Here is a 27,654-nt window from a genome sequence, read left to right on the forward strand (position 1 = left end):
GCTAAGTAAATATTAATGCGGGTTGTTTGCTATCTTATTAAGAAGATGGAAATACCCGATAAAACTTGGATGAACTTACATCGAGATCATCCAGAATACGAGAAAGGGATTTAGATCAGCACTATGCCAAAGCTGAAGCAACTTGAAATTGCTCATCTCTGGGTTGGAACCGAAGGTGTGATGTAGATCATCCACAAGTGTCGAGATCTCAAGTTTTTGGATGTGAGGATCGACCATAAGGAAATTAAGGATAACTTTCCGAATTTGAAGATTTTGGGTCCTCAAATTATAATATTCTCCTATGTGGATCCGTTGCACCATTCTTTAATGTCAATTTCACTCCAGCAATAAGGACCATTCACCACCTTCTATTAAGATTTGCACACTCTTAGAACCACCGTGTGCAATGTTTGAAGAGATAGTTTAAAAAAGATTATGCCAAGTGTATCCGACAATAACTCATCCCAACACTTGGAAACCTGTTCTTCTTCCATCTGAGATATTGGTTGAATCCGGCCACCCACAACTCTTACAATCGAGATTAAGATTCATCGTCCACAACGAAATAAAACCAACAGAAAGAAAGAAAAAGAGGATTGTTACAGATGGAAATAAGCATGTAACTGATGATTATGTTTCTTATAATGTTTATTTATATAGAATTTTTTTGTTAAGATATTAAATGATATATATATTCATGCACAATAATATTAAATGATTCCTCATGCATATTCTTATTAAATATTTACATGATATAATTTAATTTTAATATTTTTTTAAATATTGTGAATTAATATATCATTTAAAATTCTTAATAATATATTACCTATTATATCTTAACAAATTTTCTCTATATAAACAAACATTGTCATAAGATACATACACATTAGTTAATCGAGATTATCAAATCATATCACGAAAACAAATGACTCAAACAAATAATCTTCATTATCCTAAATCACTATTTATTTATTTTTCATTATATATTTATAATCATTAATCCAACTAGGAGGATTTTCGTGTGATGCAAACGGACGAATATGTAAAAGAAATAATTAAGACAAAATTGAAAATTAATTTTTTATAAAAAAAAAATAAATCACTGTATATAATATATCAATAATTGTCATTTTCAATAGTTTAAAAAAACATAATTAAATACAATAAACATATAATATAATTTCACCTTGATTAAATTTTATTATATAAAAAGATAACATATCTAATTTACAATTTTACACATGAATTATAAAAAGTTAATAATCATTTAAATTTTATTACATAAATTTTACCATTATATTGTGTTTAACATGAATTTTATAGTATCATAATTGTTATACACTATTTATAAAATATATATAAGTTTGAGAAATTTGAATAGTGTATGTTATTCTTTTACTTGTTTCCTTTTTGTTTCTTTTTTTTTTAATATTATGTGAAGTCATCTAATCTCACATTTATTATAAATTTTTTCTTATAGAAATTTGGGACAACCAAAATAAAATCTTGCAAATATGGTCAATAATTTTATTTTTTTTGTTTTATTTATTTAATTTCATTTTTCAATTTTTTAACGTGAATTATCACTTAATTTCAAATTGGCGAAAATAATATTTTAACAAAATATATGTTTGTGTCTTTTCTCTCTTATACATAATTATTTAGCTTCTATTCTATCCTTTCAAAAATTCCAAAAACAGTTTATTATTGATCAAAAGACAAAATAATAAATAAAATATATGTCTATTAACTTCAGAATTTCTTGTTTATTATAATAATATTATAATATATTTATTTTATTTTATTTTTTTAAACAATAACATTAATTATCATTTTTATTAAAAATAATAATAATTCAATTTTATAATATTTTGTGTAAAATATTTATAATAATATTATAAATTAAAATAACAAATACTTATCCATTATTTAAAACATGTCAAGATATAGAATTAAATATATTTTTATTATTTGAATATATATATTTATATATAATATTTATTATATTTTTTATTAATTATATATATATAATTAAAATATTCATATTATTCTTTAAAATATAATTTTATTACAAAATATCTGAATAGGTTGTGTTATGAAAAAATAAAAATAATATTTAAATAAAAAAAGTTAGAAAAGCTTATTGAAAAAATAATATTTTAAAAAGTTAATATTCATTTTTTTTCAACAAAAATAAATTTATACTTATTAATTGTAATACTATGATACAATCATCGTTAATAATATAATATTGTTACTTTTTTTTTACCATTTTATAATAACTTTTATCATCGTTTATTATTAATCTTCGGGCCCTTTACAATCATTTTACTTATTAAAATTTTATTATAAAATATTTTATAATCTTATAAAAAGTAAATATCAATAATGATTAATAAAAAATAGTTAAATTTCTATTTAAAAAAACTAATATTCATACTTATTTAAAAATTAATTTTTATCACCTTAATTTTGTGATTTTTCTTTAAATATTCTCCAATAGACCTTATTATTATTTTCGTTACCTCACTTTAAAACATTTTGTATGGACTCATTTTAAGAATTATTTAATTGATTTCTCATTATAGATATTCCTTCGGGGTAATTTGTACAAATGCTTTTGACTTTTCTAATCAACCATAAGTTCACACACGTATTTGTGTAGAGACTCACATATGTCATCTTACCTTTACTTTTGTCCTTCTCCATTAACCACAAATTCACACACGCATTTACGTAAAGACTCACATATGTCATCTTATCCTTACTTTTGGCCTGCACATCGACCACAAATTCATACAAGCATTTACGTAGGTCATTCTCCCATCCTTCAAATTTGAAATTAACACCCACATGCACTATCACTTTAGACTCGAACTCCGGTCTCAGATATGAAATGTGAACACTTAACCATTAGATCATGTGATTGTTGAATTTAATTTAAAATTATATATATAATCATGGTTAATGAATAATATATAAAATATATAATGAATAAAAGAAAATTAATTAATTGTATAAACAATAAATATGAAGAGAATATATAAAAATATTGTTTTAATAAATTATTTTGAAATTTGAATTAAAAACTAAATTAAAAATATTTTTAAAATTTAATATATAATTATATTAAATTAATAATAAAAAATTAAAATAATGGAATAATAGATAAAAAAAATATAATGAATAAAAAAAATTAATTAATTATATAAGGTATAAAATTATTTTTTTAATAAATAATTCAGAAATTTTAATTAAAGACTAAAGTAAAAATATTTTTATAATTTAATATATAATTATATTAAATTAAAAAAAAATAATGATGTATATAATAAATATGGAGAAAAATTAAAATATATATTTTAATTAAAATTAAAAAATTATTTTTAAAATCAATTTAATAAATATAAAGACTAATAATTTAAAAAAGACTTTTCAATTCTTTTAATTTATTTTTTTTAGTTGGTGACTTTTCATAATATTTTATAATAAATTCGTATAATTCGCGGGTTAAAAGTTTTTTTAATCCAAATCCGTTTTGACTTACAAAGTTGGTCGTGCGTTGTGGTGTGAGAACCCACTAAGTTAATTTTTTTTAAAATTTAAGAATTGTTATATGGAGAAGTTTTTAAAATAATGTGTTCATCGTGAATTGGATTTGACAGTTAAATTGTTTGATTTTGGTTGTTTTAACTATTTTTGGATTATAAATTTAAAATATATTATTTAGATAAAATTAATAAAATATAATGTAATGATAGTTTAATATTTAATTTAATAAATTTAATTGTTAAAAATATAATTATATAATAAAATATTATTTAAATTAAATCAAAATAAAAGTTGGTATGTGTAATTGTGCATTATGTTATCCAATTCTCATAGTCAAAAGATAAAATGAACAATTGTTAAAGAAATTTGTTCAAAATACATAATATGAAATAATTATTTTGTTTTATTAATCTTCAACCAAGTTTTTTTTACCGCTATCATTTATGTCTAGTTCGGTTTCGGAGAATCTCCGAATGGCACCGTTGTATTATTCGTTAAAAAATTAATAAAAAAATATTTAATTAAATTATATAAACTCATTTTTTAATATTATACATATTATAATATATGAAAAATTATATTATTATAAAAAAATAAACTTAAAACTCTTATAAAAATGGATGATATTATATATTTAATTGTGTTTAATATTATTCGGACAGATTTCAGAAATCGGACATAATTGAGATAGAAAATATAAATATTATCCTATTGAAACATAAAATAGAAGCAAAATAATAGAATAATAAAATATTAAAAGGAGATTTAGAGGAATGATGATGATGTACTATGAATAAGTATTTGAAGTTCATTTGAACGAATAAGTTAAATCAAAGAGGCCTGGAGAATTTGTTCTCTTATTTACTTTTTATATCACCAAACTAATAACCTAGAATAGATAAATTACAAGTAAGATGAAACATAATTAAACAATTAACAAATACGTTAAAAATAAGTTGAATAAAATGTAATTAAACTATTATCAAAAAAATTGTGGAATGAATAAGATGAATTAAACTAATCCAAAAAAAATATTCTTTAATACATTACTTTTCAAAAACCATCAAAATAAAATAAAATTTATCACTAATAAATTAATAATAAAAAATGAAGTATCAATTATTAAGATACTTACTTGAAGAAGTTAAAAAAAAAAACTCATCCTAATCTTAGTCCTTAAAATACCATTGCCAACAGAAATTTTTATCATCCCATAATTGGAGGATTCAATATAATTAAGTTAGGTGGGTCGGTTTTGGTTTATTCAAATAAATAATAAAAATTAAATATTATTTCAATTATTTCTTATTTGTTAAATTAATCAATTTATTAATTAAATTACTAAAATATCTTATATTACTAAATTATTATTTTATTTTATTTTATTTATATATATTAATATTATTTAAGTTTTTTATAAAAAAAACATTCTCACTGTATAAAAATTATTATCAATCATCATTTATTTTTCTCCAAATTTATTCTAGATATTTTTTTTTTATAAAAAGTTAATTATATTAATTTAATTAATAATTTATATATAAAAAATATATTTATAAATAGTACCAAATGAAAACAATTAAATTAGAATATAAATATTAAATAATATGACAAAATTATAAAATAATTAAAATTCCAATGAATAATATACATCTATTTAAAAAAAAATTGAGGGTACTCTAAATATGTGCTTGTTTGAGATTCATAACAATAATTAAAAAAAATATAAAACATTGAACAAACTAATTAAACGGTGTTAAGAGAATCTCTACAAAATATTATGAATGACAATAAAATTTTACGGTGCCTATGGATCGATAAAAACACTAAAAATGATTTTACAAAGTGATAAATAACCATTACATCTATTATTGAACTAGCATGTAGTCCGTGTATTTGCACGAGTAATGATATAAAAAACAAAAATAAAAATTACGTTAAATATGTGATTTTATAATTTAATTCAATATTTTATTATTTAATTATTAAAAAAATATGACAAAACTTATTTTTATTCACTCGTTTTATTTAAAATTATTTTGTTATTTTTTTAAGTCTACCCAAAATCATATAAACTGAAAAATATTTATTAGGTGAAAATAAAAATAGTTTTGATAAAACAAATCTTTAAACATTGAATTTTGGATCAAATTATCAATCAAATATAAAGTTTTATTGGGGTCTAATATTACTTATTATTATATACTCATTTGTAAAAATATATTTTTTAAATCTATAATGATTTTGATTATTTAATAACCAAATTCGAGAGTGCATTTTTAAACATTCGATTACACCTTTAAGCATAAACTCTTAGGTTTTTTTATCACCAATGTTTGTGTTACTCAAGCCGACATTCCCTCCATAGACGAACCCTTAAGTTTTCTCATGAATGTTTGGGTTACTCAAGCCGACATTTTCTCCATGGACAAACTCTTAGGGATTCTCACTAATGTTTGCATTACTCAAGTCGACATTCCCTCCATGGACAAACCCTTATATTTTTTCACCAATGTTTGCGTTACTCAAGCCAACATTTTCACTTCTGTTTCATCTACCAATGTTCGCGCACTCACATATAATAATTACTTCTTTTAGGGGATTCAAACTTTGGTCGTTATTATGAAATGTTAAGACATTAACCGCTAGACCACTTATGATTGTTTAAATAATTTTATAATTTTGTGTATGTATACATATTTTTAAGTTAAATTTTGAATAAAGGGTCTAATATTACTTATTATTATATTCTCGACCCGGCAATTCAAGACACTTTTGAAATTAAGCATCATTATATATATATATATATTAGTTAAAAAGTTGAACTTATATTGTTAAAATATCCCTCGTTCATCAAACTTGGTGTTGAATTTGAAATATAAAGTTTTATTAACCTAATTGGTTAAAATGTTGTACTTGTTTTTTTGTTAGGTTGCAAGTTCGAAACATACATATAATATTTTTAATTTTATTTTTAACCGTTTTAATATTTATGAGCGGGTCAACTCATACTCCGACCCAAGTATTCATTTACTCTCACATATATATCTAAATTAACCACAACTCTCGACCTGACAATGCGAACACTTTTGAAATTAGGCATCATTAATTATATATATATATATATATATATATATATATGAATTTGTAAACTAGATAAAAAAAAATTAATACGTAAATTTTAGTTATACTTAAATTTTAACAATTTAATTTAAAAAAATATTAGTTATATATTATTATTATAATTTATAATTAAATATTTTATACTTCATCAATTTTATATATTTAAATAAAAATAATTAAAAATTAATAATAAATAAATAACACAAAAATGTATTATATTTATAAGATCAATTAAATTAATATATTTATTTGAATAAATAATTTTAAAAAATTAATTTATATATATATATATTTAATGTAAAATATTATAAAATCGTAAATTGAAATTATTTATAAACTCGTAAAATCTTATTATCATAAATTTAAAATCGTAAAAATTTATTTATTTAAATATTTATTATTTATTTAAGTGTTTATTTAAAATTAGACTGATTTAAATTTTTTTTACAACATATCTATCTAAATTTGTTAATAACCAGTTTACTTTGTGCAATTTGTTGCCCATCTGCCACATTTTTGTTTTTTTGTTTTTTTAAACGCCCTTAGTAAAAATGAACAAAAACAGCCATCTCTGTATAAAACGGACATTCTACTCGATGAGATTTGAACTACACTACAACTAGACTCATTTACTATATTGAATTCAAATTAATTCTTCATTACATAATCCAAAAATAATCTAACATTTTTTGCTAAATAAAAAATGATGAATTTGGTTCTAATCAAGGGCTTGTTCGGTTATTATTATTATAGATTATTGAAAGTGGAAGTTTAATGATATTTTTTTTTTTGTATGGTTAGAATCATTTCATTGACCATGAAAATGATGATTATCTCATAATTCATAGTTTTCAGCCTGAAAAGTTCAATTAGGCTTAAGAAAGTTCAAAATGTGAGACAAGCTTCCAAGTGTTATTTGAGGTGGCTTGAATGATTGGGCTCTATTCAAATTAGCAACAATATTAGAAAAAGGTCAAAGCCCATCCAATCTGGATCGCAAATCTGTTTTTTTTCTTTCTTTTAAACTTTATGATCTTAGTACTTTCATGTTTTCTTGATATAGGAAAGGTGGAAACATATAATTTTGTATCACTAAATAAATATTAGGTATTAATTTATATCATCAAACACAAACATTTTTTTAAGCATAAGTGACTTTATTAAAATGATAAAGAAGTTTGATAATGCATAATAAACTTAGGAACATGAGTGCTAAATGACAACAAATAAAAAAAACAATTGATTATTACATAAATAATATCACATGAGCATATATGATGCACGAAGATGACATGACCTATGGTCTAGGTAACAGCTCCACCCATTTGCACAATCATTCAATATCCCCAAATAATAAGGAATCCTATGCACACTTTTAGCAGAAAATTAGGATTAATAATTTATGTCGTGTGCCTTACAATTATTGCATGCTCCTCTGGAAATAATATCAATATTCTAATTGAATAAATGGGTATGGGATGGATACCTATTACTAATTTAGTAACTACCTACAAACTCCACTACAATGGTTTCGATAGAAAGAGTCGACCTAAAAAATTATAAAGTCATCGGTTTAATTCACACTTGAAGCGCTTTAAATGAAAACGGAGAGTCAAGATTGTGGGGTGTTATGCTAATTCTCCTTAATTTATAAAATATTTAATATATATTAAGTCACCAACCAACAATGAATTTGGGTTTGAGTCTTAATAATTTGATATTCTTTATTATGGATTAATTTGTTTTCATTGCCATACACTGATTAGTGAAAGATCAAATCTTGTTACCAATTTTGGGCACTGCAAATGTTCTCTCCACAAACCCACATTTTTTCATATCCTAATTGGGAATATATATAATTTTGGTTATAGATAAAACAGAGATAAAAAGATGAAAGAGGAGGGGCCTCAGCAATATTCTTCCTAAATTGTGTAACATGTTTGATCTGGATCATGATGACATTTGGATTTATTTGATCATATATATATGTATACTCAAATTATAAAGAATAATTACAGCTATCTTATTTCTCAAATGAAATATTAATAAAAGTGTCTCCCAATAAAATAACAAGTCAAGTAAATGAAATACTGATAAATTATTAAAATATAAAACATAGCTACAAGAAACAGGTCAACATTCACATCAAACAATTTGTCTCTACCAATACAAATAAATAAATAACAGCTTCTTCTGCTAAGAAAATTATTAGTATACTTTTGTGACATAATTATGTGTGGTTAATAACATTTTTCATCACAATGAATTGTTTTTATTAGTCAATCCATAAAGAGTTTTGATATTGTTTCGGCATTTATGGGATGATATATATATATGTCATTTGTATCTTCGAAGAAGACGGTCTATTATTCGTTTAGTTTTAATATAATGATAGAGTTGTTGTTTTTATTAAGCAATTTAATTCATATTTAAAATTTTAAACATGGGTAACTTGTTTTAATCAAACAACCACTATAGTCTATAGTTTACATACAAAATGAGAAGTTGGTGAGCGGTGAATCTTAATTGCTTAAAAAACACATTACCCTAGTATTCTCGTAAGCTATAAATAACGTTGTTCGAAGGCAGAATTAATTTTACCTTGTACGTCTCGTATTCGACTTCGGTGGTTAAGAGACACTTCATTAATAACAAAATGTGGCAGGTATGCATGGCCTTGTTGCCATTGATCAATAGTAGTCATCATTTGATTCATTTGCCCCCACCACATTTTCAACTTATTTTGTTTGTATCAACAATCAAGATTCAAAGAACCAAAAAAGTAATGGTATTGAATTAGTCTCATTATAATAATTGTCTTATAATCACACATAATTCACTTTATTAACTCTAAATTGTATTTTTATTTAATTTTATCTGAAACCTTATTCAAAATAATCATATATGGAAATATTTGTGTGATCCAAATCCAACCAATAATAACTCTAATATATATATATTTGACAATACAACTTTTTTACTTTACAAAAACAAGAAATGAGTTTCATTTGATATTTCAAAATGTTCATATATTCTTAGAAAACAATAAGAAAAGAAAACATCTACCAAATAATACATGTAAATACAAGTTATATGTTTTAAAAAATATCAACTAAAATTATTTCTATTTCTTTTTAAAAAATATTAGTTTTTTATTATATATTTAAATGTTGATCAATAAATTTGCAAATTTATAATATTAAAGTAGTTGAAAAATAAAATGTAAATTAAGTAGCAAAATAACGTGCAAGTCGTGTTGGATTTTTTTTATTAAAGTTTAATAAATTAAATTTTTGGTCAAATTGCAATTACTAGTTTGGAATATTTTTCTAACTGTAAGTTGAAAATAAAATTGCAGACATGGAAAAACATTATATGCAAAAAAAAAAATATTGAGAAATGCAACATTAATAAATAAAAAGAGTTTACAAGATGGAGTTTAAAACACTAGGTGCAAATGCATTAGTTAATTACGCAATAACGTCAATATAAAATTCTAAACAATTTTTTTTTTAAGAAGAACTAATATTGACATGATCATACGATTATGACCCGTTTTTATTTAAAATACTTTGAAATCGAACTCATAACATTTTGGTCTCTTAATTACTCTTATCAATTTGGTAAGTTTGAAAATGAAAGAGTTTTAAAATTACAATTTTTATATAATGCAAAACATTACAAATTTCACTATTTAACATCTCGTGATATAGGTTAGATGTGGTTTAATTAACATTTGTTTTATATAATAATTACAAGTAATTTTTCTTTTATTCTAACTTGGTTATTTTTGGATAAAATTCAGATAATGAATTTGACATTTAACTTTAATTAATATGATTTCATAAAAATAAATATGAGAGCTTATAATAGTAGTCATTTTATTTTATATATTTTGTCAATAAAAAATATTCTTTAAGTTTTCTATTTAAACTATTAATTAAAATATGAAAAAAAAAATCTTTATAATAATTCAAAGTAATAATAATATCCCAATTAAATCATCAAATTGTTTTCTTACAAAAACAAAACATATTATTTAAAAATATCCCAATCAAACAAGCCCTAACTAATTGCATTTCGAATTATGTGACCTAGGCAATGACGTTAATTAAGGTTTCCACATGCTCAGAGAATATAATTACATTTATTTATAGCCTTGGCCATCTCTAATAATTGTATTAATCACATATTCACGTAATTATAACAAAAACAACAATAATAATAATAACAATACAATTTATAATTATTATGTCGACTCATTATAAAACTAGCAAATAAAAAAGAACAGTCGAATAGAATGTTCCAGGCCAAATACAAAAAAAAATTAAAAAAAAATCATTTAAAAGCAAAATATAATTATTAATAACAGAATTAGTCATCTAATCACAACTCACAACCATGAGTCATCCTTTTATTTTATTTTACGATTGTAACCAAATTATTATGCACATTAATAATTTTTGAATAGTTATGTGAAGTCTCATTTTAGCATGATTATTTAATTAGAGTCAATATTAAGATATGATATTATAAATTACTTAATCAAGCTCTCTTATTACTATTAAATATAAAATAAAATAAAAAATATGCAAAAATTTAGTAACATCGCAATTTAGGGGTTGTGCGATTTTGAGTTTTTCAGGATTTTTTTATATAAAATTAAGTTGTTTGAATTTTGTAAAAATAAATTATCAAAATATTTTTATTTTATTTAAAATTTAAATTTAATTTAAAAGTTAAATAAAAATATTTTGATATTTTAGTTTATAAATTAAATAATTTAATTTTTAAATTATAATGATATGATAAAAAAATTTTAAAAACTCAAAAATCAAAACAATCTTTTGGAGATCGGCAAGTATCATTATAAACGCAACAAATTAAAGATTTTTTTAAAAATAATTATCTCAGAATTATTTGTCTATTAGAAAATGTCAAAAAGAAAATGGCTCTCATATAAACACATGTTTGAGATAATTATATAATTTAAGGTTTTCTTGTAATTTTAACTAGGGTCAACGAGTTTATATTTATTTGTGCTGCCCAATTGTATTAATTGAATTCAAACCAAAAAAGAATATAAATTTAACAGTTGAAAATAAGATTCATTTTATAAATGGATTAACTTAAAATATTGAAGTTTATAGGTTTTATTTTAAATAATATTAGTAACATTTAAATTGTTGTTAAATATTATAACTTGAACGGTAATATCATTTAAATTAAACTGTAATATCTAATAAATTAAAGTGTAATATCTAAAAACTAAATGTAATATTCGGTTAATTGAAGTGTAATGTCTAATAAATTAAAGTGTAATGTTTTATAACATAAATTAAATTGTAATGTCTTATAATTTGAACTGTAATGTGTTATACAGTGAGATGTAATGTTGATATAGTAAAATGTAATGTTTAATATATTAAATTGTAATGTCTAATAAACTAGAATGTATAATGTTCGATACACTGAAGTGTAATGTCTTATAACCTAAACTGTAATGTGTTTCTAACATTTGAAGTTTAACATTTCATTTCACTGTTTAAAATGTTTTAATCGATTCTTACTTTTTAGTTTTAGCGTTGTTAGAGAACTTCATTTTCTTAGATTCGTTGGCTTCGTTCAGACTCTTCCTTATTTTGTTCGGACTCTTAGTTGTTTTGTTCGGACTCTTCCTTGCTTGGTTATTACTCTTTTTGGTTTCGTTAATGTACGATGCATCAAATACCACGATTTGTTTATCTGAATCATAAACATCACAGAATGTTACAAGTTAAGTAGTTTAGAAGAATGTATATTTCTTATCTTGAAGATTGAAGATCGAAAGTTAATGTAGAACAGAAATGCAACTGGATAGAACAAAGCAGGCGTATAGAAGAATGCTACGATTTAGGGTTTTTGGACGATAGGCGAACGATGACAACGATAAACAAACGAACGATGGTTAGGGAATTGAATTTCTGGACACGCGCGATAGTTTTGGGGATTATGTGGGTTTTGGGTTTTGGGTTTTCTGAGTTATGGGTTATGGGGTTAATAGGAAACGAGGTGTCAGATGTCATGGCGCTCCATTATTTAAGAATGAATTAAATTAACTTTTTTAACGCTGACATACCTCGGGGTAGTCGTTTCTCAGTCGCGCACCCTGTCATTTTTCTTCTTATTATATATAAGAAGTATGTACAATATTAAAAAAAGTTACACTTTTTTTATATTTGAACTTTTATTAAATATTATATTTGTTAATTAATTTAATTGTTTTTATTCAATTGAAAAAACTATATTACTTAGTTAGGAAATATTATTTTAAATAGTTTATTATTATTTTTTAAATAAATAAAATTATTTCAGATTTGTATATGAAATCATTTACTTATGCCTTCAAAATAAAAGATGAGGTTTAAGCACAAGAACATATTTATATTTATATTTATATTTATATTTATATTTATATTTATATTTATATTTATATTTATATTTATATTTATATTTATATTTATATTTATAATTATAATTATAATTACCTCTTTATTTAATAAGAATGTTATTTAGATTCTTATTATGTTGATACTTTTTTATTTAATTTTGTTTGATTAATTATTTTAAAATTAGTTTTAAATATTTAAAATATAAATGATTGAGTTTATATGATAAATTACCTAAAATGATCAAATTTGAATTTCATATATAAAAGGATATATTTTCCATATGAATTATAATAGTAGAATGATAGAATTTAAATTTATGTAACTATTATTTTTATATATTTGAGAGAATAAAAATAAAATGATAATAATAATAATAATCAATGAAATAGTGCCATTAGTGAATGTATTGGTGGTTTAGGCCCATTTTATTTTGGGCCAAGCAATTACTCCACTTTTGTGATATTTGCCCACATAGTGACCCAAACTATAATTGAAATTAAATAATTTGAATATGACAAGTCTGTCGGTCTGTCAAATATGCTTGCCATTTGATAACATAATACAATTGTTTCACAATTTTTAGAAATGTTTTTTTAAATTGAGAGGTTCTCGATATTTTAACCATATGGATAGATTATTAGTTATTATTTGAAAAAAATAAATATTGTTATTTTTACTAAATTTTGAAAAAAAAGACAAAAATCTCATTCAGAATTTTGGATCGACACCGTTTAAATGGTTTGTTCGACTTTATCACTAATACTAGCATGTAGTCCGTGCATTTGCACGGGTAATTATATAAAAAAACGTGAAAAAAAATTACGCTAAAAATGTGATATCATTTTTAATTTTATTTTTATCCGTTTTAAATTTATCTCCGGATCAATCCACAATTCGACCCAAATATCAATTTACTCTAACATATATTCAAATTAACCACAACTCTCGACCCAACAATTTAGACACTTTGAAAATTAAGCATCATTATTATTATTATATATATATATATATATTAGTTAAAAAGTTAAATTTATATTATTAAAATATTTTGTATTTATGTGTTGAATTTAAAATATAAAATACTATTAGCCTACTTGATTAAAGAGTTGTATTTATTTTATTAGGTTGCAATTCGAAACATATATATAATATTTTTAATTTTATTTTTAATCGTTTTAAGTTTATGGGTGGGTCAACCTCATAATCCGACTCAAATATTCATTTATTCTCACATATATATTCAAATTAACTACAGTTCTCGATCCGGCAATCTGAATACTTTAAAAATTAAGCATTAATTATATATATACGTTCTTCTTTAGAGTAATTGAATAAATTGTATAATTGTTAATTTTTTGCAAATTTGTATTATTTAATCTTTGTTATATTTTATTGTTTAATTTGTAACTCCTTAATTGATTTAATGAAAAATAATTCCTTATAAAAAATTTAATAAATATAATAATAAAATAAACTTTTATTAATATATATATATATATATATATATATATATATATATATATATTATTAAAACGGATACAAGTCCTCTAAATTCTCTCTTTTTAACTTTCTCATGTTAAAAGTACACATTTATTTACATTAAAATAGATTAAAACATAATTTTTAAATGTGAAACAATAAATTTAAACATTTTCTCTGTTTAATATCTTTTAAATATCTAAAATTGATTTCACTCAAAAACATATTAAATTTGGATTGAAAGACATTAGGATAATGCTGTTACATTAAAAAACTGCACTAAAATGTGGTAAAAATGAAAATTAAATTAATAATAAAAGAACTAAATCATGGCCATGTGTTCATTTATTTTATTTTATTTTATATAGAATTAATTTTTATTTAATTCAAATTATATATAAAAAAGTAATTTATAAATAATAAAAAATTTATTATCTACCTAATAAAAATTATCAAATAAGAATTTAAATGCTAAAGTTTACAATTAATTTATAAAAATAATATTTAAACAAAGAAATGTAAGAATAATGCAAAAGTGACTCTAAAAATAAATTTCTTTAAATTTTATAACATTTGAATACAATGTTCAGTTCTCAATAATAAAATTTAAATTAAAGTGATAACATAACTATAAAAATTATACCAAATAAAATTATCAAATGATAATTTAAATGCTAAAGTTTATAATTAATTTCTATGAATAAAATTTAAACAAAAAATCAAGAATAATGCAAAAGTGATTCCAAAAATGATTTTTTTTAAATTTTATAACATTAAAAATACAATGTTCAATTCTATTAAAAAAATATTTAAATTAAAGTGGATAACATGACTATAAAAATTATACTAAATAAAAATTATCAAATGAGAATTTAAATGCTAAAGTTCATAATTAATTAATAAAAATAAAATTTAAACAAAAAAAATCAAGAATAATAAAAAGTGACTCCATAAACAATTTTTTTAAATTTTATAATATTGAATACAATGTCCAATTCTCAATAAAAGGATTTAAACTAAAATGGATAACATGACTATAAAAAATATACTAAATAAAAATTATCAAATGGAAATTTAAATGCTAAACTTCATAATTAATTTATATAAATATAATTTTAAAAAATAAAGAATAATAGAAAGTGACTCCATAAATAATTTTTTTAAAATTTTTTTTTTATAAAATTTGAGTAAAAATGTTCAATTCTCAATAAAAAGATTTAAATTAAAGTGAATAATATGACTATAAAAATTATACTAAATAAAAATTCTCAAATGAGAATTTAAATACTAAAGTTCATAATTGATTTATATAAATAAAATTTAAACAATAAAGTAAAGAATAATAGAAAGTGACTAATATACTAAATAAAAATTCTCAAATGAGAATTTAAATGTTAAAGTTTATAACTAATTTATATAAATAAAATTTAAACAAAAAAAATAAAGAATAATAAAAAGTGACTACATAAACAAGTTTCTTTAAATTCGATAATATTGAATACAATGTTTAATTCTCAATAAATAAAAAAATTAAATTAAAGTGGATAATATGACTATAAAAATTATATTAAATAAAAATTATAAAATGAGAATTTAAATGTTAAAGTTCATAATTAATTTATATAAATAAAGTTTAAACAAAAAAAATAAATAAAGAATAATAAAAAGTGACTCCATATATAATTTTCTTTAAATTTTATAACATTGATTATAATATTGATTATAATGTTCCATTCTTAATAAAAAGATTTAAATTAAAGTGGTACTAAATAAAAATTATCAAATGAGAATTTGAATGCTAAAATTCATAAATAATGTATTCAAATAAAATTTAAACAAAAATAAAAAATCAACAATAATAGAAGGTGGCTTCATAAACAAATTTCTTTAACTTTTATAATATTGAATATAATATTCAATTATTAATAAAAAATATTTAAATTAAAGTGAATAACATGACTATAAAAAATATATTAAATAAAAATTATCAAATGAGAATTTAAATGTTAAAATTCATAATAAATTTATTTAATTTTTTTTAAAGAATAATTCAAAAGTCACTCCAAAATAAAATCTCTTTAAATTTTATATAATTAAATACAATATTCAATATTTAATTCTCAATAAAATAATTTAATTTAAAGTGGATAATATGACTATAAAAATTATAATAAATAAAAATTCTCAAATAAATAAAATTTAAACAAAAATATAAATAATAATAGAAAGTGACTCCATAAATAATTTTTTTTAAATTTTATAATAATAAATATAAAGTTAGATTCTCAATTTAAGTGGAATTATTTAAACTGCACTAATTATTTATTTTTTTACATTAAACAACTTCAATTCCTAAGTTAAGTTTGTTTCATATACTAAGAACAGTATTATTTGTTTATAAATGGTTTATTTTCTCTTTATTTTAGAACTTTTGACAATTTTACAATTCTTTAGAATCTAATATACTGATTTATTATTATATTATCAAAATTATGTTAGTCCTTCAAATAATATCATGATTAAGAGAAAGAAATTAGTATTTTTTTTTTTATATTTGAAGAAATTAAATATGGGGCACAGATGGAGGAGAGAGATGGCAACGAAATAAACTGATGAAAAGGAAAAAAAAAAAATTGGTAGAGAGAGGAGAGAGAGACGCCAAGCTGTATCCCCAAGGCAGGCAGGCAGGCAGCAGACAGTGGAGAGAGATTGGAAAGAAAGGAAATTTCACATCTTTTTTCTTCTTCTCTCCATTTCCTGATTCTCTCTCTCTCTCTCTCTCTCTGCCCATCATCCTCTTCCTGTAAATTGTAAAACCCCCCTCTCCTCCTCCCCGCATTCATTCTTTGCTTCACCATTTTAAAATCACGAGATCCCCATCTGGTTTCCCTTTTCCTTTCTATTTCTTACATGACTTCTTCAACTCCTTTTCCTTTCCATTCTACTACTACTACTAGGTGGTGGCCTTGTACTTTTAGCGGCAGACATTGTTGAGAAGAGGCGGTGGGTGGGTGGGTGGGGGACGGAGAAGAAGAAGAAGAAGAAAGAAAGAAAAAACATTCATTTACAAAGATACAAGTCAATCAAGACTCACCCACCATCTATCTCTGTTTAATAAAATGTCGCAATCTGAAAAACCCATTTCCGACTTAGGTTTAAATGAAATGACAGATAGATTAACCTCCGACAAGAACGATAACAAGCCGGATTTCAGGAAACTAGATCTGGGTTCGCCTGTTTCTCCCTTGTTCAACAGACAGAGACCACTACTCACTACTACAACCAGCAGTAGTTCCAGCTCTTCCGGATCCGTCTCCGCTCAAAATGCACCTTCTCAGCCGCCCAGGAAATCCAATTCCGGAGATCTCTCTGGGTTATTAGATAGCTTGCCCACCGTCGGATCATCACGGGGGGGACGTAAAGGGCATGTCAGGTCCAACTCAGCCAGTTCTTATCCATTGATCTATTCCGGTGGAAGTTCTGCCACTTCTTCACCGATCAATGCGCTTCCCACTGGCAATATTTGTCCGTCGGGGAGGATTTTGAAGACCGGAATGGCTAGTCGCAGTTCGAAGACAGATGTTCTGGGTACTGGATCGGGCAATTACGGCCACGGAAGCATAATCCGTGGTGGCGTCCAAACTGAGGGAGTGACTAACTTGAGAGCATCTTACAGCGTTGGGGATCAGAAAAAGAGGGTGACGTCTGTTCACGACGCGGATGAACTTAAACAGGCGGGTAACCAACAGTATAGGCATGGGCATTTGATTGAAGCTCTGGGTTTGTATGATCAGGCAATTTCAATGTCTCCTGGAAATGCTACTTACAGATTCAACAAGGCTGTGGCCTTGATTGGTCTCAACAGGCTGTTTCAGGCGGTGAAAGAATTGGAGGAGGCCATTAAGTTAGATGCTGGATACGGCAAGGCACATCATCGATTGGGATCTCTTCTTCTTCGGTGAGTGGAATGCGAATCTTAAACTTGAAAGATTCTTAATAACAATTCTTTGATTCCCCCAACATGAGATCTAAATCTATGACAATTTTCTTTTCTCTTATGTTTCCTGTTTGGTTGAACTGTGAGAAATGATAGTTTGCATTGCACTTTGTGAATGTTTGGTTGAACTATTCATGCTGATCAACCGGCCTATAGTATGTTTAGAAACTGTTCTAGAAGCATTTTAGGATTTTGGTTTTCCTGCCAAGCTAATAATTTCAGGTTTACAGCCTAGGGCAGGTGGAAAGTGCAAAAAGACACCTCTGCATTCAAGGAGGACAGAAACCAGACGTGAATGACATGAAGAAGATACAAGCCTTGGAGATGCACTTGAACAAATGTACCGATGCTCGTAAGGTTAGCGATTGGAAAACCCTACTCAAGGAATGTGATGCTGCCATTGCAGCCGGAGCTGATGCTTGTACTCAGGTGACTATTTGTGTTTTTATATGGTAAGATGTGAATTGAGTATCTATTAATCTGGATAATAATGGAAAAACATTTACAGCTATATGCATGTAAAGCGGAAGCCTTACTGAAGCTTCACTTGCTCGACGATGCCAATGCAAACTTACCAAATATTTCAAACTTTGACTCATCCTCCATGACCCAGTCCACATTTTTTGGGATGTTTGCTGAAGCATATGTTCATTTTGTGCGAGCCCAAGTTGAAATGGCATTTGGAAGGTGAGTAGTTTAGATTTAGTACTCACACGAATCCTCCTCAAGAGTGAATGAGGATGAGGAATTGATGATGGATTGTAATTGTAATTGAATTGCAGGTTTGAGGATGCAGTTAAAGAGGCGGAAAAGGCAGGACAGATAGATCCTAGAAATGTTGAAGTTTCTGTTCTTGTGACGAATGTGAGGCTAGTTTCAAGAGCTCGCACCCGTGGAAATAATCTATTCAAGTCGGAAAGGTTCACTGAAGCTTGCGCTGCTTATGGTGAAGGACTTAAGCATGATTCTTCTAACTCTATTCTCTATTGCAACCGAGCTGCTTGTTGGTTTAAGCTTGGAATGTGGGAGCGATCGGTTGATGATTGCAGTCAAGCCCTTTCCATTCAACCCAACTACACTAAGGCCCTTCTGAGAAGAGCAGCTTCTAACAGCAAGGTAAAAATCACTCAAAAAACGGTAATCACTTCTTTTTACCCTCATTCTAAAGATTATTATTACTATAACAGCTTGAACGGTGGGGTGAAGCTGTGAAAGATTACGAAGTTCTGAGGAAGGATCTTCCAGATGACAGTGAAGTAGCAGAGTCTTTGTTCCATGCCCAAGTTGCTTTCAAGAAATCCCGTGGGGAGGAAGTTCATAATCTAAAATTTGGTGGAGAAGTTGAACTCGTATCTAGCCTCGAACATTTCAAGGCTGCTGTTTCCTTACCAGGTGAGTCGTGTTTGTATTTAATATTTAAAACTTTATATAAAAATATGTAATTTGGTATGTTAGTTAGTTCCTTTATTACCAAGATGGTTATGGTTATTTATGACATTGAATTATAGGTGTTTCTGTGGTTCATTTCAAGATGGAAACCAATCAAAACTGCAGCCAAATATCTCACTTTCTCGACACATTATCTGGACGCCACCCTTCCATAAATTTTCTCAAGGTGAATAATTCACAATGCATTGTATAATATATAAAATCCAGTGTTATTTGGACAAGAATGATAATGTTTTGTTTGGTTTGCATGTTGTGTAGGTTGATATTGAGGAAACACCGACTGTGGGAGCGATTGAAAAGGTGAGTATAGTGCCAACGGTGAAGATTTACAAAAATGGCATTCGGGTGAAGGAAATGGTATGCCCAAGCCCAGAGTTTTTGGATTCGTCAGTGAGGCATTACAGTTGCTGAATTGGAATGGAATTAAAATGTCACTACTAGCTTTGCATTGCATTGGATCCATCCATCCATCTTCTTCTTCTTCTTGCTGGTATTGAATCTTGATGTTGAGCTCTTCTATCTATATATGTTCCCTCCCAACACCATTACAGAAAATGGAGGGATTTTCAAATAAAATACCAAATAGGCGTTGTCTGAGAGACCCATTTTGCAGTTCCCATTATATTTATTCGTTCATCTTCCAAATTGTTTAAGTAGTATTCCCTGCTCATCAACTTCCTCCCCCGCTTTCTTCGTTTCTCCATTATCTGTTTCGTCTAGGAAATGCATGGAATATAGAGATAGTTAGAGAATGAGAGGTGGTTTTTAGAGGAGGGGATGTAAAGAAGAAGAAGATGATGAAGAGGAGGAAGAACATTATAGTTTGTTTTCATTCTATTCTACTGCACAACACAACAAAGTACAATCTTTCACCATTCTTTTTCTTCTGAAAAGTCAATTATATTATTATTAGAGCATTTCATTTCTTCTGTCATCACCATGTCTATGTTTCGAATTGTGAATTCTATTGCTATTGCTATTACAATTCCAAATCATAATATGTTTGAAACAATTACTGTCAATTTTCATTAAGTGGTCTGAATCTTGATTAATTAGAAAGAAGGGTCTCAGTTCATTACAAAGTAGTTTAGTAGTAAAATTCGACTTAAGAGATTAAAATGTCACAGATTTAATTTTACCGTTCGTTTTCGTTTAGAGTTAAAATGGGGCTTTGAATGTGTATAGGTAAAGGTGACAAAAGCTAAAATTTATACCAAACAAAATTACAAATTGGGTTCATTTTTCATGAAATGAAACTTGTGTTATTTTGCAAATCTCAGCCTTACTTATTATATAGTTGAATTCTTGATTTAAAACCAATAACCCATATCATTCAACCGGCATATTTCCTAGGATTGAACCAAAGAGGTTCCTTTTTGTCCTCCGATAACATTCTAGCTAGGTCTTCCTCTTTCTCACAGGACACAGACCAAGGTCTTCGAATCGCCGTCAAATGATCCCTCAAGCATCTTTTCTGTCTAACACCATCTTCCCAAACCCATTTCTCTCCAAATCATCATACCCTCTCCGCACAGTCCATATCTCAGTTGATAAATCCCTCCAAAACCCTAAACCCTTTACCATCAGATGCCATAGCCCTCCATTTCTACCCCATGAATCTACAAACCGCCGTGATGTTCGTTCCTACGCCGGAAGGAGTAAGAAGACTCCAGGTGAGCCCTCCTCTGGACGCATTGAGGGAAGCGCCGAGCTCCGCAAAGAGGTCAAACGCAACGCCCACCGTCGGAGCCGTAAGCTTGCGGAGAATCTTTTCTACAGATTGAAGAATCCCCACAAGAATTACCCCGACAATTTCTCCGAGGAGGAGCTCCAAATGATCGGTTTAGGGTATGATAGGTTGGTAAGGTTTATGGATAAAGACGACCCTAATCTTCGTCATCCTCATGACTGGTACAAGTATGGTCAATTTGGACCCTATTCGTGGCGCGGCGTCGTTTTGGGTGAGCCCATCCGTCCGAGCCTTTCAGACGAGTACGTGTCCATGATTGGGGAAGTTCGAGACCAAGAAGAATGGGAGAAGATAGAGAGGTTCGAAATGGCGGAAGAATTTGGGAAGCAGATGAATTCAATGGATAAGAAGAATGGTGGGTTGCGTTATTATTGGGTTTTTGTTCGTCATCCAAAATGGAGAGTTTCAGATTTGCCATGGGAACAATGGACATTGGTTTCTGAGGTTGTTCTTGAAGCTCGAAAACAGAGACTAGATAAATGGAATTTGATGGGTAGACTTGGCAACAATTCCCGAGCTTCAATCACCCAATGTGCTGCTTGGTTCAGACCCGATATATTATATGTGAAGAGGCCTGTTTATCAGTGTAGATTTGAACCTCAGGAAGAATTCTTCAAGGGATTGGCGCCATTGTTAAATCCAGAGACGGAGGGAAACTTTCTGTGTGAGCTTGAGGATGAAGATGGGAATGTCCAACTGGTAACTTATTTTGGTGGGTTATGTAAACTTGTGAAGGTAAATCAGAAAGCATTTGTTGATGATGTTGTAAAGGGATATGAGAAGCTGAGTGATGAGAAGAAGTCAAAATGTTTGCAGTTTCTGCTTGGAAACCACCCGTTTCATCTTCTCCATCCATACACGAAGGAATGGAAGGCTAAACTGGAGGAAATGGAGATGGGTTGCGATGCTCCTGAAGATGATGATGATGATCATCATAGTAGTAGCCATGGAAATGGGGATGATGAGAATGAGATGGTTGACTGGATAGATGATGAGAATAATGATGATATTGTTTTAGACATGGATGAAATTGCAGATGATGAAGATGATGATGAATTGGGTATTAAGGATGAATATTTAGAAGAAGAGGAGGAAGAAGAAAAAGAGAAAAAGCATTGGGAAGATGAGTTTAAGAAGGCTTTAAGTAGCAGTGAAGAAATGGAGAATCTTGTGAAACGAAGTATAGAAAGTAACAACAAGGTGTATGAGAAGCAAATGAAAATGATGGGAATTGATAAAGAAGATGAAGAACAAGAAGAAGGACAAGGAGAGAATGAGATGGAGTTGAGAGGTAGAAGAGCTAAAGTGTCTAAAGAAGAATGGAGACGCCTTGGTTATGGACGATTTAGGAAGAGAGTCAAGAGAAGCATTGCTCCGCCTGGTCTTTTCTTAAGAGCTGCTGTTAGACCCTTCACTTACAAGAATCTTGTCAAGGAGATTGTCTTGACCAGACACGCCTTTTTAGACGGCGAGATAGGTAAGAAATGAGAGACCAGAGACAGATCTAGATTATTTTCTGCTAATCTTTTTTGGGTGTTATTGTAATGAATATGCTTATTTTCATCATCAATTGCTTGCTTGATTGCTTCCTTCCTTGGTTGGTTTATAAACAAAATAAATAAAAAGATCAGATTAGAACAAGAAAAACAACTTCATCATCATAACATTATTTGAAAGATGACAGAAAAACAGAGTACTTATAATCAAACAAAGCAAACACATGCACAAGCACATAGTGTTTGTTTATTTATGCATATAAAAAGGAAAGGTGAGAAAGAGAGAACTACTACTAGTCTCTCTCTGTTTGGCATGCATTCAGTTGTTGGTGGTGGTGTTGTTGGTGTTGGTGTTGTTGGTGTTGGTGTTGTTGGTGTTGGTGTTGTTGGTGGTGGTGTTGGTGTCTCCATGAAGAGAGAGTTGAAGCTTCTTGGAGGAGATGAGCATATCAACAGCCTGAAATGGGGTGAGAATTTCAACCAGATCTTTGAGTGTGTCCATCCTCAGCTTGTCTGCTTCCTTAAGCAAATCCCCCAAATTAGCTGCATATACATCCAATGCCTTACTCACTTCCTCAGTCCACTCCCCAACTCGGTTCGCATTCCTCACTATTCTTATCAATGGCTCGTCCCAAGTTCTCTCCTATAAATCAAAACACAAACAAAAACAACAAGATAAAACCCTTTTTCCCAAAATCTTGAAAAGAAAAAGCCATGCATGGTACGTACCTGAAAACTAGCCATTTTACTATGGAGTGCATCCTCATCCTCAACTGTCTTCAATAGGAGCGTGTTAATGCTGTTGAGCTGATAATAATCCAGCTCGCCCAGATTCCCGGTCCTCACTCCCCCGAGAAGTGACGCAACAGTCTCCATGCGACAGATGGCTAACACCAGACGGATTGACATGGTGGGGCGGCATTCGCCCATCCAGAGGATGGATCTCTCCAAATTAATGCTGCTCCAGTACTTGCACAACAAGGTCGGCGCGTCGATGAGAACGAGCTCCAAACGCCTGTGGAGGAAGTCATGGAAATGATCCAAGATACGGCCGATGACCACACGGAGATTGGCGTCATCATTGGCAGATGTCAACAGAGCATGGTTGAGTTCATCGAGGTCTTGTTTCTGTTGTTCAATCCAGTCCATGTAGCAGCCGGTGAAGCGGCTCAGGAAGGTGTTACCGTTGCTGGTAGTCGAAGAATCCATGAATGAATGAGAGAGAGAGAGAGAGAGAGAGTGTCTTAGAGAGAAGGAAATTGGAATACAGGAGGAGGAAGAGAAGAAGGCGGATGGATGTTAATATGGACACTATTGTTTGTCATTTTCGATACAGACAAAATACTTGCATGTCTACATTGATTATGGTATTGACACCTCTTTTTCTTTTTTCTTTTATTTCGTTCAATTGGTTTTGTGGTATTTAAGATTTTTACAATTTGATTTATGAGTTTTTTTTAGTTTTTATTATTTTATTTTAGATAAAAAAGTAAATAAAAAGAAAAATACTCTAATAAAAGTTATAATATATGAGTAGGTGATTGAATTTATAATACATTTTATATTAAAATAAAATATAAAAAATAAATTTAAAAAGAGAAAAAGAGAGAAATAATTAATTAAAAAAATTAAAAATTTTTATATTTAATTTTTTTATTCTCTTAAATATATATTTATCAAATATAATATATATTTTATTATATTTTATTTGATTTATTATTGTCCTTATTAATATTTAAAATAAATTATTAATAAAAAGAAGAGAGATAAATTATTAATGATTATGAGAGAGAAAAATTATTAATAAATATAAGAAAGATAAATAAATATTTAAAATTATATTTAGTCATTAGGTCTAGTCATTTTCCATGTTCAACATTTGCTTGCTACACATTTGGTGCAAATTTTTTGCTCTCCATTTCATTATTTTTTTTATTGTATTATTTTTACAATACAAATTAATTTAGGTTAAGACCTAAATATATTTATATAATTATTATATTTTTAATTTAAGTGATTAGCTCAAAAAATATATAATCAAAACACACTTTTTTTTCCAATAATAATTGTGATAATTTAATATTTCTTTAATACTTTAATTATCAATTTAATCAACATTCCAAAAGTCTCCATAACTTAGTTATGAAATCATTTTTAAATATTGTTGCGGTGCATCATCATTTTTTTTTTATATAGATCACATGTTATCTTACAAAATTGTGTAGACTTATTATCGCAATTTTATGTATTTTGAATGATGTCTCAAAATAAAGATGAAATATTGGGAATTATTATTTTCTTATGTATTAACCCCTACCATTATTGTCTATTTACATAACTTGTCATTAAATTTTGTATGCATTTTTCATTTTGTAAAAGAAGTTATAAATTCTTAGATTTTTTTTTTTGTATGAATTCATTTTTTACAATTGCAATAAATATTAAGCAATTTTTAATGCTATTATATATCTTAATTCCTTTTTAAATAAAAAAGTAAAACATATTTAAAATAATATTAAATATAAAGGGTACTTTTAACTGTCTAGCCAATCATACACCAAGCGACTAGTCTGAGTTCATAAGTGCATTCTATTGGTATAAACATATTTGATAAAGCATGAATGTCTTTGTATCAGGAATATGTAGACACGAGTTCATAAGTGCATTCTATTGGTATAAACATATTTGATAAATCATGTATGTCTTTGTATCAGGAATATGTAGACACCTAGGTTTCTGTCGTATATGTAGAATAAGTGACGACATATCAGAGATTAAATGGAAAAAGCAGATGAATCAGGTCAACTTCATCTATCTGAAATGGAATGGAATAAACAGATAAACCAGGTTTCTTATTAGTTGTGGGGCCGATTTGAATCTTCAAACTTGTTTTTAAAATGTTTAGACACCAATCAAAACAAAAATTTGACAATCTTATAATTGTTTTAAAATAAAAATAATAATTCAGCTTCAAATTTATTTAAATTTTTTAAATAAAATATAATGTATTAAAAATTACAATTAGTTAATAATTTGATAATAAAAAATTAACATCAAAACAATGGTCTTAATCCGACATTAAGCAAATTCCTTGTCTACTCCCATAAAATCGTTCCATTTAAAAAAAAAAGAATGTTTGACTCGAATTGTCGAAGCTTGTGTCTTAACTTTCTCTAAAATCTCAGAAAACATGACGATGAACCGAAATTGTAAGCTTGACTCGAGTTCTGTTTTGAAAATAATTTGTCAATGTGATCTGCTAAATCTCTAGTCTTATATTCCTTTCGAATATCGTAAAATTAATGAGAAGACAGCTAACTCAGAAGTTGTCTCACCCTAAACGTGAGATGAAGAACCAAATCTAGAATTTAGCAAATAAACATATTTGGCTCTTAGTCGACACCTAGTTCACCCATCGAGAAATTAGGAAAAAAAGATTTTTTAGAAATTCGTTTTAGGTTTTGATGCTTAGTTAGTGTGGGAAAGGGCCTTGCCTCTTGGTACTATGACCCACACGTCTGTCCAACGAACGGTCTCTACTCACCGTACTCGAATTTTTTTTACACTTTATTTGAATGAAATTCAAACATAAGTATATGTATAAGGTAAGTAGCCTAAGTCTAAGGAATCATGCTTGATCTATTCTTAAACATGCGTCTAAGGTACTCATGATATTTAGACAAGATTAGAAATTGAAAGCTCGAGATGTAATCCTTGTTGCGAGAGGGTAAAAACAATTTACAAATATTTAATTGTCCAAAATCCGAATGTTAATGCATCATAGTATAAATTATAAGAATCACTTGGATATTTTCACTCATAATTTTTAGAATTATAAACTCAAGTTACGAGTTCTCAAAATTTGAAGAAATTGAAAAATATCCCAAACATGTTTATAAAATCATTTTAAGCATTTAAATATGAAAAAATGCCTTAAAACAATTATAATTGGAAGTAAAGAGGACCTAAGAACCGACCTTGATGAAGGATTGGGTGAAAATGACATGTTTGTGGGCTTCGGAGGGGCTTAGGGTGTTATAAGGCCTCTACGAGGTTTGGCCCTAGTTTAGGGAGCGAAAGGATTTGGTCTAGTCCGAAGCTGGTAGGAAGAGAGGTTAGGAGATCGAATCTCTTCCTCTGCTTTTGTTTTGTTTTAATTTTGGTCGCCTACACTTGGCAACCGATTCTTCGGTCGAAAGAGATGTGTGACATATTTTTTCTCGGTCGATCCCTCGAAGTGGCCTAGACATCGGTCGTTGTAACCCCTAGAAAACCCTTATCCTAAAAAAGTTTGAAATTCGAAAACTTTCAAACTCGATTTTCGTGTCAGAAATAATTTTTTAATTAAACATTATTTTGATTTATAGAAATATGTCA

At 27.1% G+C, this 27,654-nt stretch overlaps 3 protein-coding genes across 3 annotated transcripts; 2 read left to right on the forward strand and 1 right to left on the reverse strand.

Annotated features, from left to right (window-relative positions):
- The first annotated feature begins 17,184 nt into the window (after positions 1–17,184).
- On the forward strand, positions 17,185–20,953 carry LOC124927303 (TPR repeat-containing thioredoxin TTL1-like). The gene is made up of 7 exons (XM_047467696.1): positions 17,185–18,543; positions 18,813–19,011; positions 19,091–19,269; positions 19,365–19,698; positions 19,770–19,974; positions 20,091–20,197; positions 20,290–20,953. The coding sequence occupies exons 1-7, from the start codon at positions 17,705–17,707 to the stop codon at positions 20,440–20,442; spliced, it is 2,016 nt and encodes a 671-aa protein (XP_047323652.1). The 5' UTR covers positions 17,185–17,704; the 3' UTR covers positions 20,443–20,953.
- Positions 20,954–21,365: 412 nt separating this feature from the next.
- Positions 21,366–23,375, forward strand: LOC124925688. Its single transcript, XM_047465760.1, has one exon. The coding sequence runs from the start codon at positions 21,485–21,487 to the stop codon at positions 23,267–23,269; it is 1,785 nt and encodes a 594-aa protein (XP_047321716.1). The 5' UTR covers positions 21,366–21,484; the 3' UTR covers positions 23,270–23,375.
- Positions 23,376–23,596: 221 nt separating this feature from the next.
- LOC124924835 (protein DOG1-like 2) lies at positions 23,597–24,486 on the reverse strand. Its single transcript, XM_047464824.1, has 2 exons — positions 24,007–24,486; positions 23,597–23,920 (listed from the first exon to the last, which is right to left on the reverse strand). The coding sequence occupies exons 1-2, from the start codon at positions 24,484–24,486 to the stop codon at positions 23,597–23,599; spliced, it is 804 nt and encodes a 267-aa protein (XP_047320780.1).
- Between the last annotated feature and the right edge of the window lie 3,168 nt (positions 24,487–27,654).

This window comes from Impatiens glandulifera, chromosome 2 (genome assembly GCF_907164915.1).
Source record: "Impatiens glandulifera chromosome 2, dImpGla2.1, whole genome shotgun sequence".
NCBI classification, from domain to species: Eukaryota; Viridiplantae; Streptophyta; class Magnoliopsida; order Ericales; family Balsaminaceae; genus Impatiens; species Impatiens glandulifera.